Source organism: Macrotis lagotis, chromosome 4, assembly GCF_037893015.1.
Source record: "Macrotis lagotis isolate mMagLag1 chromosome 4, bilby.v1.9.chrom.fasta, whole genome shotgun sequence".
NCBI lineage: Eukaryota > Metazoa > Chordata > Mammalia > Peramelemorphia > Peramelidae > Macrotis > Macrotis lagotis.
The window spans coordinates 209,481,136-209,499,378 of NC_133661.1; the positions used below are offsets into that span (position 1 = coordinate 209,481,136).

At 34.7% G+C, this 18,243-nt stretch overlaps 1 protein-coding gene across 5 annotated transcripts in view; it reads right to left on the bottom strand.

The window, feature by feature from the left end:
- AKAP6 (A-kinase anchoring protein 6) overlaps nt 1-18,243 on the bottom strand; it is a 474,513-nt gene that overhangs the window by 273,612 nt on the left and 182,658 nt on the right. For all 5 annotated transcript variants that reach the window (XM_074235346.1, XM_074235350.1, XM_074235349.1 and 2 more), the window contains exons 6-7: nt 15,229-15,325; nt 13,664-13,827 (exon numbers count right to left, since the gene is read on the bottom strand). In XM_074235346.1, the coding sequence (XP_074091447.1) occupies nt 13,664-13,827; nt 15,229-15,325 (261 nt within the window). The remainder of the gene's footprint in view (nt 1-13,663; nt 13,828-15,228; nt 15,326-18,243) is intronic.

Consider the following 18,243-nt stretch of genomic DNA (forward strand, 5'->3'; position numbering starts at 1 on the left):
TTAATTTTTAAGGTCATTTAGATCAGGGACCATGCCATTTTCATCTTCATATTCCCAATGCTTTAACATAAGGCCTTGTCCATAATCAACTCTTAACAAATGTTAATTGATTTGAATTAACAACTGAATTCACTAAAACAGGGATGCTTGAACATAATAGTCTCAGTTTTCTCCCTTATTAGATGAGACACAGACTAAGATTTCTTCCAGCAAGAACAATCAAGTGGGAATCTATACCATAAAATTGTAGCACCCAAAAGATTGCTTTGTGTGCTGCTACCATTATTTAATATTCGCAGAGTGTTCACTTTTCTTTCTCTAGTGCCTTATCCATATAGAGTAGTATTAGAGACCCATATCACTCCATCCTAATCATATACATTTGTTTTGATTCAACAAACATCTATTAAAGACATATTACATACTACTCATCACATTATGCTCTATGGATGCACCAAGATGAAACAGGAAATAGCTCAATTCAAAAAAATTTGTGATTAAGTAGTAGGGATGAGATATATATTCAAATAACTATAACACAAGTTAAGGAATCAATTGATACAATAATATTGGTCACCTAGAATATACAGAAATTAAGAAAGGACAATGCCTCTTCTAATTGGTAGGTGCATAAATGCTTTACAGAGGATGCTGACTGAGGTAAAACTTGAAAACAACAAGACAAAGATGAATGACTGTTTTTAAAGTGTTTTTAAAGGAACTGATGAGATGTGAGGGAAGAAAGGGGAGAATCAAAACCAGTCTCAAAGGCTTTGAAACTGGAAGGGAAGGAGAAGGAAAGTAGAAGAGAGCAGGGAATGGGAAGGGAAAGGGAAGGTAAAGGGAAGAGCAAGGAAGGGAAGTAGAAGAGTAGGGGAAGGGGAAAGAGAAGGAAGGAAAAGGAAAGGAGAAGGAAAAGTGGGAGAGAGAGAATCTCTGAAGATAACAGAGGAGTGATTAGATAAGTAAGTAGAAAATTAGAAGTTGAGCATGTAGGAAGCCCAGCTAATAGACTTGTTTAGAAGAGAAGCTGCCCAAAGAGGGAGTCGCTTAAAAATACTATGATAAAGAATACCACTATCCAAAAGTGTCAAAAATATGAACTGTCTTTGTCAGGTATGTTTCCTAAGCTTGTATCCTCTATGTGTGCTCCCATTCCTCCTACTGATAGTGTATGTTGCAGAATTAGATTTCTGGGAGTAATTTTTTGTTTGTGTTAATCCATCTCAGCAAATGTTTGAAAGAGGATCATTTTGCCCATCAATTGGGGAATGGGTAAACAAGTTATGGTACATGAATACTATGGAATGTTATGTTCTATACAAAACCATGAGTGGTCAGACTCTAGAGAAGCATGGAATGACTTATGGGATCTGATGCTGAGTGAAGGGAACAGAACAGAGAGAACAATGATCATATTAACAACAACATTGTGAGATGATCAGCCTTCATGGAAGCAGCTCCTCTCAGCAATTTAGAGAGGTAGGGAAATTGTATTAGACCAGCTATGGACGATGCTATCCCTTCAGAATCTGATGAACACTGTATACAAATGATCTCTTATGTATCTCTTTCCCTTAATATTAATTCCTCTTACTGAAAATGACTAATCTGTTAACATGTTTATCAAAAATATATATGTATAATGCTAACCTGACTGTTCACTGCTGAGGGGAGGGGGCTGTGAAGGAAGGATGGAAGGAAATTTTTTACCTTAAAAATATACATGTGCATATGAATGAAAACATTAATTAATTAATTAAAAGAGGATTATTTACATCTTTTTTGAGACCCTCTTTCCATGACCTTCACCAATCGCATAACAAATTCCTCTCAGCTCCTTCCTATACTTATCTACTCATAAACCAACTCATGCAGAAACTATGTATTTTTTTATTTTTTCATTTTTAATTTATGGAATATAAAATACGCATTTCCTTAATGTAGTGCATTAATAAAAAAGATGATTGCATATGAAACTGCAAATCTACTATGTACAACTTGCTATTCCTTCTAAATATACAATCATTATCAAGTAAATGTTTTTTCTTCCCTCAACTCCCTTACCCCACCTATGTAATTTTAAACAATTAAGAATGGAATTGGGAATAATGCTAACCCTGTACCATTTCAGGATTATACTAGTCTTTTTAAAAGTTAGACTTATCAAGATGATAATTTCTGCCAGGAAATTTATGTTATTTTAAATTTGGAATGATTCAGGCCTTTTAACAGGAAAAAGGCAGATCTTGCTTTGTCCCATGCTAACCAAGGACACATTTCTAACTCATTTTCCCCTGCACCCACCATAAAGTGGAGGGGGAAATGATACATAATCTGCAACAGCTCAATTTAAGTAGTTGCTGACTTAATATGTTAGTTAAAGATTCTGGAATAAACAGGAAGAGGTTTGGAAATGATAAATACTAGTCTTATTTAAAGGAACAGTAAATTTTCCACAATGGAGAAGGAACTCACTGGGGAAGAAATCATTGCTAACTATTTCTGAATATACTCAACAAACCAAAAAATAAAAAAAGGGTATTTTGTGGACAGATGTTTCAACTGAATTTAGTTTTCCCATCACAATCTCCCATATTATAGACATTTGCAGTGTTACCCATATGATTTCTAACTCTTTTGGAGAATAGATCCTCATGAAGGACAGAGACTGTCTGATTTGTTAGATTAATGCCTTATATTTTTTGGTGGGTGATATAAATGAAAATAAGGGAAAGTACAATTAGGAAGAATTATATATATATATATATATATATATATATATATATATTCACATATATATATATACATATATACACAAACATACATATATCCAATACTGTGTGGACTCAGTAATTTCTAATACAAAAAGCACTAGGAGTAGGAGATGTTGTCCTGTAGATAAAACTCCAATAGGAAATCAAGGGGAGGAGTCAAATGCCAGCTCTCAAAGGGATAGGAGCATATTTTGTTGATTGTGAGGGTTAAATTGGGCAATTCGACATTTATATGAGTTCAAACCCCATTTGGATATTCCATTTCTTGGACTCATGGACTTAGATTATACCTGTATGCCTTAATCTTCAGATTCTGACATTTCTGAACTGCCAACCAATATTTCCATACTTTAGATATGTTTCTTTTTTTTTAGTTTTTGCAAGGCAATGGGGTTAAGTGGCTTGCCCAAGGCCACACAGCTAGGTAATTAAGTGTCTGAGGCTGGATTTGAACTCAAGTACTCCTGACTCCCGGGGCAGTGCTCTATCCACTGCCACATAGCTGCCCCTTTAGATATGTTTCTTGCATATTTTTGTGCATAGCCTCTTCCCATTTATTTTCTCGTGATAATTCAGCCTTTGCCCATATCTGAACTTCAGTTTTCTTCAGGTCCACTCAGAGATCTATCAGTTATAGCACCTGAACAATCCACTGGTCCTTATGATCCTCACCCTATCTGGACTCAGTGGAAAATATTTCAGCACATATATTTTCTTCTACATATTAACAGAAAGTTTTCTATTATAATAATAAATGGTTTTTAATATTGGCAAGATGTGAGGAAGAGGGAAAAGATCTTGTTTTTCACTGTAATAGGATTATCATGGATGGACCAGGCCAAATCAAATCAACAAATGTTTATTGACTCCCTCAGAATATGTACACAACATTACACTAGTCTCTATGGGAGACATGGAAGAAGGCAGAAGTCTCTGCCCTGGGGGAGCTTAAATTAAATAGTATTACAAGATTAAAATGTCAGTTTTATCCAACAGTGGATGAAGTCATAAGATCACAGAATCACAGACCTAGAATATGAAGGAACTTCAGAATCTATCTAATTCAATGCCTTTTTTTTACAGATTTGGAAACTGAGGTCCAGAAAAATTAAGTAGCATGGTCAAAGTCACAAAGATAATAAACATCCAAGGTGGGATATGCACAGATCTTCTCATTCCAGGGATCTTTCCATTATATATGCCCCCTTTCAAAAAACTTTATTGGTTAATTGCTAAGTATATGATATAGATAATTAATGCTATAGGAGTTGATATAGAGAGAGGTTTCAAAGATGATCTTGAGGTTTGGAGAGTAGATAAAAGGTAGCACTATTAATCTGATATTAGGGGCATAGTACAAAATTACTCAATTATCACTTTTCTTGTTCCTTAATTTTATAAGGATATATAGAGAAGAAACTATGTTCTCTTAGTGTGTATTAGACTCTATGTATTAGTTTATAGTCTCCCAGGTAGGACAAGACACTGTCAGTCATAAAACCATTAAGGAATAATATAAATGGCTTGACAAAACTGAAAGTCATTTTTTGATTCGATCTCTGAAACCAGGATTATCTTGGGAAGAATATAAGAACACCAAATAATCTTACCACCAGCTTCTGTTATGTATTATAGGGATAAGTGTTGTATGCTGATCCCACTGGGTTAGTACCTAAAGCAATAGGCATGTAATACTCACCTTATATGCTTCTTTTTTTTTTGTTTTGTTTTCATTTTTTTATCCTCTCTCTTTCTCTCTCCCCCTTTCCTATTCCTGCTCAGCTCCTTTTTTGTTTTTTCTTCCTTTTTTTTCTCCTCTATTTTCAACCATATAAACTACTTAGCCCCACTGGTGAGGAAGCAAAGGAGGAATTGATTCCCTCTACAGAATGGTAATAGTTGGCCAAAAAAAAAAAGAACCCTTACAATTAAATTGAAAAATTCAATCAGGTATTTCCCTAGGCATGGGACTAAGACCATCAGTATGGTTAATAAGGCTTCTCATTAGTCAACATCTTTATTTGGTAGCCAAAGGACAAAAAAACTATTTTTTTTGTCACTAAAAGGTAGATTTATATTTTAAAAATGAAACTTATTTACTTTAGCTACATCAGCAACACTCTAATTAATAGCTCTGTAATCTGAGTTTGTACAGCAAGTCAAAAGGAGAACTTAGATACTGTTATAGCATCCTACTTGTCCAGGTGAGATAATGACTCTAGTCTTTGTGTGTGAGAACAGTTAATCAGGTATCTGAAGCCTTCCTAGCATCTACATGAAAATACCCATCTCATTTGAAAGCTGCCATTTTATAAGAAATCCTATGTGACTTAATAAACACAGCAGTCAAAGCAAAGTAATCCCTTTAGCACATGCTCTCCCTGTTTCTTTGCCAGAAAAAACACATGGGGGGGGGGGGGAGTGTAAATCACACATACTGAGGTAATTGTTTCACACCTTCAAAGAATTGACAATTATTAATTTAAAATCATTCTATTATATGCAATTCCCTGTGTTCCATTCTCCTTTTGGGGAATATTTAACAAATGCCCATAGAAACAAAAACACCGAATTCTTATCTCGATGTGATACTGTTCCCCACCCTTTCCAGGAAAAAAAACCCCACAAGAAATCCCTAGAAAACCCTGCTTGAGAATATTCCATTGACTTTAAGATTACTGACACTATTATAAAAGTAATTTTCTGATGGATTGTTTCTGCTTTTCATGACTTTAAAATTCGCACACCATCTATTATAGCTTTGTATCTATAGATATTACAGGGTTCGGCTGAAGCCCTCTTGGATTGGGTTAAAGAAAAAGTAAACGGCTACTCACGGAATTGACATTTCTTGATATTGATTAAAGACACCAATGAGATTCATTCACACAGTCTCGCTGAGCCAATGTTATCCTTAAGGCTTCCAGTGACAGCAGAACGGACGGAACAATCTGGAGGGACTGGGGTCTATATCTGAATAGGGTCCACTCTTAGCTTTCCTTTCTATTATCTTTTCTTATTTCCTCAACGATTTCTCAAACATCTTGTCACATTAATAGACCAAGGAGAAAAATCTATAGGTCTCCATCTTCATCTTGGATCCATCTACCACATCTGATAACATTAATTTAATCTTGCCTCAAGGAGACTAGAGGAATTAACATTTCTTTTATTTTCTCTGTGTGGGGGGGGGGGGGTCACAAATCTCCCCAGTGGTAATTCACTTTAGTTTCTGTCTGCTAAAAAACTCTTTTTCAAGAAAGTTGCTCTTCTCAGAGGAAAAGAGAAGAAAAACACCAAAGGACTGGTACAGAATCTACAAAAGACAGAAATAGGCATCCCCTTGGTACCAGACCATTTAATTCAGTGCTGTGTTTACATAGCTCAGTAGGAAAAGAGTAACCACAATTGTATTAGGTACAGCCTTTTAGAAAGGCTTCTTTAGGGAGTAGAACAGAATTTGGAATACATTTGCTTGTTCCAGGAACTCTATTCCATTTCAATCTGCCAACATCCTAATTAAGATGATCAGAATCTTAGGTGATCTATTATGCTAGATCTAAGATACCCTAGCATACATTAGACAAGATGTTACATGGTGTGCTTACATTTAAGTGATAAGATGATTGGGCAGCTAGCATGCTTTACTTCATGTTTTTGAGTTAGCACACGGTCAGCTTTAAATAAATAATGGCAATAACTTTGAGTTTCTTTTTCCTTGATACCCTTTTTGATACAATTTAATCTTATGTTTTTAACTCCAGTGTGTTCTGACTATTTGTATTGTTGTGAGAGTCTTGGGACAGTTTTTTCTTTTTTTGCTCAAAACTGGTGATTACTTTCCTTGACTATAGGAAAAAATAAAAGTGATTCAAATATGTATATGTATATGCATTTCTTGTGCCAATTGGTATGATGATTTCAAAGACTATAAATGGAAGAAGGTCAGAGGAAAGGATTTCAAAACTACTCACAGTCAATCTGTCTACTAATTTCCTTCTAGTAAGATGATTGCAAGGTTCAGACTACCCTGCCATTTCTTAATTTGCTTGCTAAATTCTGTAATATAAACTTGAAGTATTCTTTTTTCATAGAATCTCATCTGTTTCTAACTCAAACAAAAATCAATTACTGTCTATGGTATAAGTCGGTCGATAACTACTTATTAAGTACCCCTATGTACCAGACACTCTAAGCACTGGAAATACAAAGAAAGACAAAAACCAGTACCTGTTCTCAAAGAGCTCAATCTTAAAAGGGAGAAAACATGAAAAAAAACTACTTAAAAACAAGATATAGATAGATACTTACACAGCTAGATAAATAAATAGATGATTAGTTGGAAATGACCAACAGAGGGAAGGCACAAATATTAAGGAAAAGGTTTCGTGTAAAAGGTGGAATTTTAACTGAGATTTGAGGGAGACCAGGGAAATCAGGTGGCAAAAATGAGGAGGAAGAGCATTCCAGGCATGGGGGAAAAATACTAAAAATTCCCAGTTAGCAGATGGAGTTTTTTATTCAAGAAACAAGGGGAACGTGTCATTGAAACGACTGTAGAGAATTTGAAGGAATGTGAAATGTAAGAATATTGGAAAGTAGAGGCAGATGGAAGGGAAGTAGGAATGCCAGAGGATTTTATATTTGATCCTGGAGGTCGCAAAGAGCCTCTCTATGTAAAGTGATACATCATTTGATAACTTTATTTGGGAAAGTTTGGCCCTTGATTCTTAGCTACCAAAACCATGGATGCTCATTGTAGATTTTACACACACACACACACATATATAATGTATGTACATATACACATGTGTGTTTATATATAAATATGTTTTATAAATATATATATTGATATATGCATATATATGTATTTATAAAGGAAGTATGAATCTCCCACTGCTCTAACTTTTATGACTTTTCTATGATGAACCTTGTTTGGCAAGCCAATAGTTACCCTGAATTTTCTGGTTAAGGCTGAGAGTCATACACGTTCTATCACTAAGCAAAGTTTAAGTATTCCTTCCAGTTTTCAGTTTTTGTTTTCATCATGAAAGGTCAAGAAAAGAAGGCACTGTTTCTTAGGGGTTAGGTATACATTGTGACTTGAAATCCCTCTGGTCCTTTGTGGTATTCAAAATTTAACATACTGAAAGTCTTGTTTCAGGTGATAAACTATCACAAAACTTGCCATAAAATACAGTGTATAATTACAAGCAAATTCTCATTCCTGAATGTGAGTGGTGAAGCTATATTTCTAGATCTGCTGAATTCTTTTTTTTTTTCTGTTTCTCCACTTCCATGTATAAAAGACTCCTTAGTCCTGGGAAAACATTTTTTTTTAAAAATGAAATACAACAAATAAGGTATGCTACAGAGTCCTGGGGGAAAAGTTTCCTCGAGTCTTTGAATTTCCTCCTATTCTATTTCTTTACAAGATTTCTAAGACCAAGTCCTTTTCTACAGTCTCTCAAACGAGGTAAAAAAGAAAAATACCCCCTAGATATATTCTTTAGATTTTATATTATGCTTCTCAGGTTCCCAATAGCTTCTGAAGTAAACTTAAGATGAATTCTAGAATTATCTTTCCTATTATGTTTTAATTTTAGTTACTCTTTAAACTTCAAGATGAAATGGGTGATCATAATTATGTTTCGAGATATATTTCATGGCACTCTTTCCACAAGGTCATATCATATAGAGAAAGTCTTGTTAATAGCCAGAAGAGTTGTTGTTATTGTTGTTATTGCAGTAAGGAAACACTGAGTGACCCATTTAAAAAAAAAAAACTCCATTTAAGGAAATGTAGACTTCTTTTAAAGAAGAGAATAATAACCATTTATATAATATGTGTACAATGGGAAATTATCCTTTAGAAATAATTCCTGACCTTAAAGCTGATTTTCATCATTGTATATGACAATGACAATTGTATATAATAGCACTGTAACTTACAATTATAAGCCTTGCTTAGCAAATCAACAATTACCATTAATCTTTTGTTTAAAGCTGAGAGGAATCCAGATCACTATTCACAAGAATTGGCAATGGAAGGGGCCTCCTTAGAGACTGATCATCCACCTACTTTGATTCACTCATTTTACAACTGAGTCAAGTGAGGTTATGTGCGCTATCCACAGTCACTCTGGTAATAAATGACTAAGTCAAGATTTTAAACTAAACTACCTGACTCCAAAATCAATTCTTTTTCCAATATGCCATAATTGCTTCTTATTTAAAGATAGTTATTATAACCCAATTCAGATCATTCTGGTTTCCTTATTACATCTAGTAAAACTGAAAAATCAATTTGGGTTTTTTATTTGAACTTAATAAAGCACTTATTAACAGCTGACTGTGGACCAGATATTGTGATACATGCCAAAGACAAAAAGACAAAATGGAAACAGTACCTGTTCTCAAAGAGTTGACATTCTATTGGAGAAATAAGTAGATATATAGCTATGCAGAAAATATATAAAACAATAGAGAACAATGGGGGAGAGGAGAGAGCAAAACATAGTAGCTGGAAAGATTAAGGGAGGTTTCCTGTACAGGGCTCAAAAGGAAACAAAGGATTTGAAGAGGGAGAGGTGAAATAAGAACATTCCAACCATAGATGAGTCAATCAGTTAAGAATTAATACAAACTAATCTACTAGGAGCAGCTAGGTGGCAGTGGATAAAGCACCAACCCTGGAGTCTGGAGTTCCCCTAGTTCAAATTTGGCCTCAGGCATTTAATAATTACCTAGCTGTGTGGCCTTGGGCAAGCCACTTAACCCCATTGCCTTGCAAAAAACCTAAAAAAATAAAATAAATTTAAAAAAAACCTAATCTACTAGAAGAAGGCTAGATGGTGCAGTCCTGATTGGAGTGCTTTGCCAGGATTCAGTAAGGTCTGAGTTCAAATCTTCCTAACTGTGTGACCCCAAGCAAGTCACTTAACCCGGTTTACCTCAATTTCCTCATCTGGAAAATGAGCTGAATAAGGAAATGTCAAACCACTTCAGTATCTTTGCCAAGAAAATCTCAAATGGTGTCAAACAAAGAGTAACACAAAACTGAAAAAACAATTGAACAACAAAACCTACTGGAAAGAACATTGGTTGAGAAGCAAAAGACATAGACTTTAGTTTTGGCTTGGCCAGCTTAAGTCATTTCAATTCAATATAACCCAACAAACATTTATTAAATATTCAAGTCATGGGACAGCTTAGGTGGTGCAGTAGATAGAGCACCAGCCCCGAAGTCAGGAGGACCCGAGTTCAAATTCAGCCTGAAACACTTAATTACCTAGCTGTGTGACCTTAGGCAAATCACTCAATCCCATTGTCTTAAATAAATAAACTTTAAAAAATATTCAAGTCACTTAGGTATTGTTTGTTGGCAAAAAGGCATAAACTAAATAGTCTCTGTGCTTATTAGATCCTGTTTTGTTGTTGTGTCATTTCAGTAATATCTAGCTCTTCATGATCCCATTTGGATTTTCTTGACAATGATACTGGAGTAGTTTGCCATTTTCATCTTCAGCTTATTTTACAGATGAGGAAAATGAGGTCAAAAGGATTAAATGAATTACCCAGGATCACACAGCTAGCTACTAAGTGTCTGAGACCAGGTCTGAACTCATGAAGAGGAGTCATGAAGAGGAGAAGGCAGGCCCTCTATCTATTGCAGCTACCTATCTGCCTATAGATTCTGTTAGGAAGATATAAATTATATATAGATAAGTAAAAGCTCATTTGAAAGAAAGAACAATAACAACAAGGGGAATCAGGGAATACTTCATACAAGGGATGACACATGAACTGATCCCTGAACACAATAAGGACACAATAGAAATAAATTAAGCAGAGAGTGAATTCCAGTCTGAAAACTGGAATGCCCTAAGCAAAGGAAGATGGAATGCCAAGTTAAGCAAACTGTCAGTAGACAAGTTTGGTTGGAAGAAGGAACATATGAAGGACAGGAATATAAAATTTTTGGAAGCATGGCTCAGATTATGTGAAGAAAAGCTTGAATTTTTCTGAGAGACAATAGGAAGCTATTTCTTTCAAATTTGTTAGGGAAATGACATCATCATGCCTTTACACTAAGAAGATTTTTCTTTTTTGCAATCATGTGGAGGATGATCAGAATAAACCTTTATATATCTCACACATAGTCTCCATACCTAAAGAGAGAATATTCTCCTCCCATATCTAATGCTTCACAGCAATGTCATGAAACTTAAGTGAGATTCTGATTATTTGCTTAACAATTGTATAGAAAAACAATGATACTACGATTGTTATTGAATATTATTTGTCAGCCAACTTTACAAAACATGGTTATTTTCAAGTCTAGGAAAAATTGTAATATATATTCAATCATTTTTAAGAGGAAAAGCAGAAAAAAATTAAACTTATAGAATAACAAGAAGAAGAATATATACATGAAATAGGGTTGCACCATCACATCAAGGGAATAACTTAGGTCAATAGGTTAGAATATGCATTTTTCCCTAGGCCACTAGAGACAATGTCACCAGTCATCATTTAGTTTTTAAAATCTTTTGCATAGTTTATAATGATCTATTCCTTTAGGCAGGAGGAATAAATGTTAGAAAAAGTAATAGTAATTCATTTTTATATCATGCTTTCTGGTATACAAAGATATTTAGATGACAAATTCCTATATAAAGATACACTAAGTTAGTATTATAATTTTAAATCACAAAGAAGCAAATTTAGGCTTATATAAGGAAGAATTATATAATAATTTGAGCTATCAAAAGCAGAAGGATCTACCCTAAGAAACAGTGAAGTCCCCCTCAGTAGAGGTTTTTAAGCAGATTAGATAGTCATTTGGGAAGAGAGATTGTAGAGAAAGTTCTTGTTCAATTGTAGTTAGACTAGATGACCCCTGAGTTCATTTCCAATTCTGAGATTCTGTGATTCTATACCTTTCCACCAAGTACTAGGTTTCTATTAAAATCAGCATTTCTTTTCATCTTTCAATATCTATTTTGTCTTAAGATGAGGATGATTCGGGGGCAGCTAGGTGGCACAGTGGATCAAGCACTGGCACTGGAGTCAGGAGGACCTGAGTTCAAATCCAGACTCACACACTTAATTATTATCTAGCTGTGTGAAGTTGGGCAAGTCATTTAACCCCATTGTCTTACAAAAACCTAAAAAAAAAGATGAGAACACAATGATGTCACATAATTTTATTTGTCTAGTGCTCCAATGGGATTTAATAGGCTGTGTCCCCTGCCAACCTGAATGAAAAGTCCCATAAAAGCAACCTCTAGGTGATGCCTAGAGCTTCTCATTTCTCTCACAAAGCTCTTTCATCTAAGTTTCTTCATTGTTTTTTGGTGATACCATCATCTTTTCAAATTTTTTCTAAGTCCTTGACAACCTTTCTTTCACACCTAATCTGTTGTCAAATCCTAATATTTTTTCCTAATTTTCATGCTGTGCCTTTCATCTTCATCCATACCTCATGGCTATACCATCAGTCTAGCATCTTCTCATCTCTCTTTGGTGACTTCCCTTTATCCTGCTCCTTAAACTTGGTTAGTTCTATATTATTAAGTCTCTTCCTTCCACTCTTTATTTAGTTTTAGTAGAGTCAAGTCGTGGCCTTTTCACATGCTAGTTCCTAGAATACCCAGATATAAGTACAATCTGAACTCTTTTTTCCTCTTTCAAATATTTGTCAAAATTCAGTTCTTTCCAGGATAACTTCTCCATGTTAAACAGAAACCATGATTCTATTCCACTCCTAATTCCAGAAAACATCTTAGTTATTCCACTTCTGAAATCTATAAATCCTTAAGCTTATGAATTATGTTAATATGATCGAGCCTGCACCCTTGCCATGGTGGTCTCCCTGTTGTAGAATTGTTTGTTAGTAAGTCTGTCTGCATTTAAGAATGAGTTCCAAGAATATCTGTTTAACTTACTCTGTGTAACATTTAGCACAGTGCCAATCCACACATGGGTGCTGAATAAATGTTATTTGATGATGATTTAATTGCTTTGCCAATTCCAAGAATAGAAACCATGAATTCCCCCAAGTAACAATAAGCTTCACGTGCTGAGTGTGTTGGCAGACTCGTTTTCTGTCTTTGCTTATGTCAGACTAACAGCAGAAAGATACCTTGAAGCAAATGCTGTTGGGTAAAATCATATTTTCCACTATTTGGCTAAGGTCTTCTACTTCCAGTGGATAGTTCTAGGTGAGAAGCCACAACAGTGAAATTTCAACTGAATGTTTCGTTGGTTCTTTAGTAAGTCAAAATGGAAATCCAAAACGTCAAGAGGTATTTTTAAAGGACTTGTTGTATTCACGGTATCTACCATTATGGGGAACTTACACTCTGAGCAAAAAGATTTGTTAGCAAAGCATATGACCTTCTTCCCACTACAATGACCATCCCCTAATTAGGCAATGCATCTGATAGTCATTAACAGGAATGAGATAATGAATCACTTTCTCTCTTCTTTGTTAATTTGCTGTAACCAAGCGGCTAATGGATGTCAGAGCTGAGTGATTGCACTGATTATAGTGATTTATAGATGCAACAAAACAATTTAAAACCATTCTGATTATTCATGCTAAAGATGCTTTATGTTTTGTTTACTAAATGCTTTATGTCCCCTTCCTTCCAACTCTAATTCACCCCACCTTCCCATACACTGAAAGGCATCTTCCTGAAGAACTTAAAAGTTGTAAGCTTTTTTATTGTTTCAGAGTCAGCTATAGCATTTTGTTTATGTATAAAAAAGTTTACCCAGTAGAAATGAAAAGCCTTAGGGGTGAAAAGAAAACTTCAGTGGTGCCTAGTTCAAAAGAAGAGAGGAATAAGAGGAAATACGGCAAACTTCAAGCCACTTACCTTGGGGCTTCCAGTCCCTTCCTCATCCTCTGCAGACACATCAGTAGCCAGGATCTCTGCTTTGATGATATCCAGAGCCCTAAGAATCCAGCTGTGTTGCCGTTTGATTTGCCTCTGTAGTTCCTTCCATTGACTTGCAATCATCTGCAGCATGTCCTTCAGTCCTTCTCAAAAATGAAGGGAAGGGGAAAAAAAAGCAAAAAGATGTGGATTTGATTGCATCTTTAGATACTGTTCTTAACTTGGTGGGGAGGAGAATAGATGGAAAATTTTTTTAGATGGAAATTTAAAACAATTTCCATAAAAGCACCTTGGCAACCCCCTACTCTATTATTATTATTTCTCACTCAAGGTAGACTAGAAATTCTTGCATTCACTTTCCCAGCAGGGCAAAGTCAGAGTCAAAGGACACCCAGTTCTGCTAATCAACCACACCAAGTCAGGGTTTAAAATTCTGTTTGTACTTTTTGAAGGATGCATTTGGACAAGGGATAGTCAGTTGGTGCAGTAGATAGGTCATCTGGCCTAGTATCAGAAAGACTCATCTTCCTGACTTTAAATCTGGTGTGAGACACTTTAGAGTTGTGTGACCCTGGGACTTAACCCTATTTGTCTCTGTTCCCTCTCTATAAAATGATGTGGATAAGGAAAAGGCAAACCACTCCAGTATCTTTACCAAGAAAACCCCAAATGGGGTCATGAGTCAGTACTGAAACAACTGAATAATAGCACAATATTGGACAAAATCATGATATAAAGTTAATAACTGATTTTTTTCAAAGATAAGGCCACATGTACATTTATCTAGAGATTCTATAGATGAAGGAATAATAATCAGAGAAATGAATGGGAAACAGTAAGCCAGAATTCAGACAGCAAGTGGCACATCTGTTTAAAAATTCTTGTTAAAACTGGTCATGGTAAGCCCTAAAGATACCAACTGAATTTAATTCATCCCATCTTGAGGCTGTTGCATACAAGGATAAGCATAATCAAATGACAAAACTATTTTTAATTTATAATATGTTCCTCATAAATGAATTAATAAAGGGGAAGGAATTACTTTAAGGACCAAAAACCTTCTGATACAATCACCAGAGCAGAACATTAAAAAAAAATTATATATATGGCTAGGCATGGAAAAATTCAGTTATTTCTATACTTTCTTCCTTATATCTAAAGATATATCTATAAGTACACTAATGCATATGCATCGATATCCATATGCACAATCCTCATTCATTATCTTAATGTTATTTCCCAAGCTTCTACATCAAAGACTGTGTCAACGTGAAGTTTTCAGTGATGTGATTTCCACTGAAACTCAGCTGAACAGCAAGACCAAAATAAAATGAACAGACTATTTGGAGGCAGTATTTCATTTTATAAGTATCACAGCATTGTATGCAGTATATGAAACATTTATAAATCTTGAAGGTCAATCTGATAATGTAAATATTAATAATACATAAGGAAGTGAATATATGCAGTAATTTACAGCAATGCTTCTTCATTCTTTAATAGTCTAGAGACATAAAGACTTGCAATATTTCAGGAGGATTTACCTGATTTGTGAGATACAATAAGCTCCAGAAGTTGCTGCCCTTCTTCCACCACAGCTTCCTTTAGAGCACAATGACTGTCTACATTCAATTTAAAACTCTGCAAAATAAAAAAAGAAAAAAAAAGTTTTTAAAAAATGTATGTATATATAAAATTATGATATTTTATGTGATATATGAACACATATATAAATTCATTGTGTATCTATTTGCATACATGTATCAGTCCTCAAGTGTAAATTAATCAGAAAGTACTTATTCAAAATAACTTGCTACTTTTTATCAAGAACCAGAGCCCAATTTACCCAATAGACAAACTAATTTGCAATACTAAAAGCTATTGATATTTGGGATCTGGGCTTAAAACATTTCCATTAGATTAGTAAAGTGCATCTGTTTGGAAACAGCTGACAAATCTTGAAATTCATTAGGTTTTTATGAAAAGTCACATCCCGTAGGCTATATCAAGAGTAGCAGTATTCTATAAAATACACTGAATTTATACCAGAACATATGAGCTCTTTTTCTTCAGGTTTTTTTTTTAATGTTGGTGATAGCAGTATTTATGAAACCATAAAAAAATGGCAGCATAAAATATATTAGCCTTATGTGCACACATATATAAATCCATTAATATAGTTGATGTCTGAGTCTTTCCTCTGATTTTCTCATGCCCCCTTCACACAATCAGATAGAGGAGTTTTTAGACATATCATTAAAATTTAAGTCAAATATTTTTCAAATATTTGCTCTTATTTTGTACTCTATCCTTTGAAATCTATAGTATGGTATAGTGGATAGCTAGGTAGCACAGTAGATAAACTATCAGGTTTATAGTCAGGAAAACCTGAGTTCATATCTGGTCTCAGACACTAACTAGCTGTGGGACCCTGGGCAAGTCACTGAATCCTGTTTACCTCAGTTTCATCATCTGTAAAATGAGTTGAAAAAGGCAATAAAACCATTCACTATGTCTTTGTTAAGAAAACCCCAAATGGGGTCACAAAGAGTCAGATACGACTCAAACAATAAGACAATAACAACAAAAGTCATGGTATAGTGGATGAAGAGCTGGTCTTTGATTGAGAAATACCTGAGTTCAGGCCTCACCTCTTATACATACTCAGTTTGCTGCACAAGTAATTTAATATCTCAATGCCTTCAGGCAAATCTCTAAATTAATATCTTGCAGAATTATTTCTTATTGTCATTTGGTAAAGAAGTTTCTTCATTGGGAGTTTCTTATCACCAGGGAAATCACAGGACCAGACCAAAACCAAAAAATTCTTAATAATATCATATAGCTTGCAGTGATGCAATATGGATGGTAAGATAGCATCCATGTTAGGTATATAAAAAAAGAATGCGGGGCGGCTAGGTGGCGTAGTGGATAAAGCACCGGCTTTGGAGTCAGGAGTACCTGGGTTCAAATCCAGTCTCAGACACTTAATAATTACCTAGCTGTGTGGCCTTGGACAAGCCACTTAACCCCGTTTGCCTTGCAAAAACCTAAAAAACAAAACAAAACAATAAAAAAGAATGCAATATAAAGATAATTGAGAAAGAGTATTTCTGACCTAGAAGTCAGGGCCCCATGTTTTTAAAATTCCCTTGAAAGCTCAGTAATTTAATTTACTCTCTTTTTTATACTCATAGAATGACAGATAAATATATATGATATTTAACATGATATATGAACATATATATATATATTCATTGTGTATCTATTTGCATACACGTATCAGTCCTAAAGTGCAAGTTAATCAGAAAGTACTTATTCAAAATAACTTGCTACTTTTTATCAAGAGCCCAATTTACCCAATAGACAAACTAATTTGCAATAGTAAAAGCTGAGAGTAATAGTAATAATAATAAATAGTAAATAATAGTAAAAGGTGAGAGCAGGTAGAGCTTCTGATTGTTGAATCATGGAATTGACTTTGATGGCAGCAGGATGGACCTCAACTGAGGTAGCCTATACAAATTCAGTAAGACTGTGAGATTTGGAGTCAGAAAGACCCAACTTCAAGTTCTGTCTCAGATATTTACCAGGCATGTATGACTCTGAACAAGTCACTTAATCTCAGTGTCCCAGTTTCTTTAACTGCAGAGTCAAAGGGTTAGCCCTCCAAAGTCTGTTTCAACTCTTAATCTATGATCCTATACATAACTAGCCTTTGGGACAAATATTTTTCCAGTTAAGAGTGTGTTCCTTAATTTATTTTTAATTTTTTTTTCAAAATATATGCCAAAATAATTTTTAACATTCATTTTTGTTAAGTTTTCTCCCTCCCACCCTTCCTTCCCCCACTCTAAGATAGCATGTAATCTGATATGGGTTATTTGTATTATCATGTTGCCATATTTCCATTTTCATCATGCTGTGAAAGAAGAATAAAAACAAAAAGGGAAAAGCATGAGAAGGAAAAAACAAAAAACAAATGTTAAAAAGTAAAAATAGCATGTTTTGATCTGCATTCAGATTCTATAGCTCTTTCTATGGATGTGTATGGCATTTTCCATCACAAGTCTTTTAGAATGGTCTTTGATCACTGTATTGCCAAGAAAAGCTAAGTTAGTTGATCATAGCACATTGTTGCTATAACTGTGTACAGTGTTCTGGTTCTGCTCACTTCATTCAGCATCAGTTCATGTAAGTCTCCCTGGAATTTTCTGAAATACTCCTGCTCATCATGCCTGACAGAATAATATTATTCCATTACATTCATATACCACACCTTGTTCAGCCATTCCCTAATGCATGGGCATCCACTTAATTTCCAATTCTTTATATGGTCCTTAATTTAAATAGCCAATATTGTCTTAGGGACTGATGTTTAATTTTTATTTCCTCAATGAGTAGCTTCCAAAATGTCACAAATCTTTTTGTCCTTCTAATTAGGTTCCTTCTAAGTCTTCTTTATAGCTTGGCTTTTTAGATTGATTCTTGATGTCATAGATACTTCCTTCAGTTCAATTTCTGACCTCTCAGTATCTATTCATTCTATACAGTTCTCA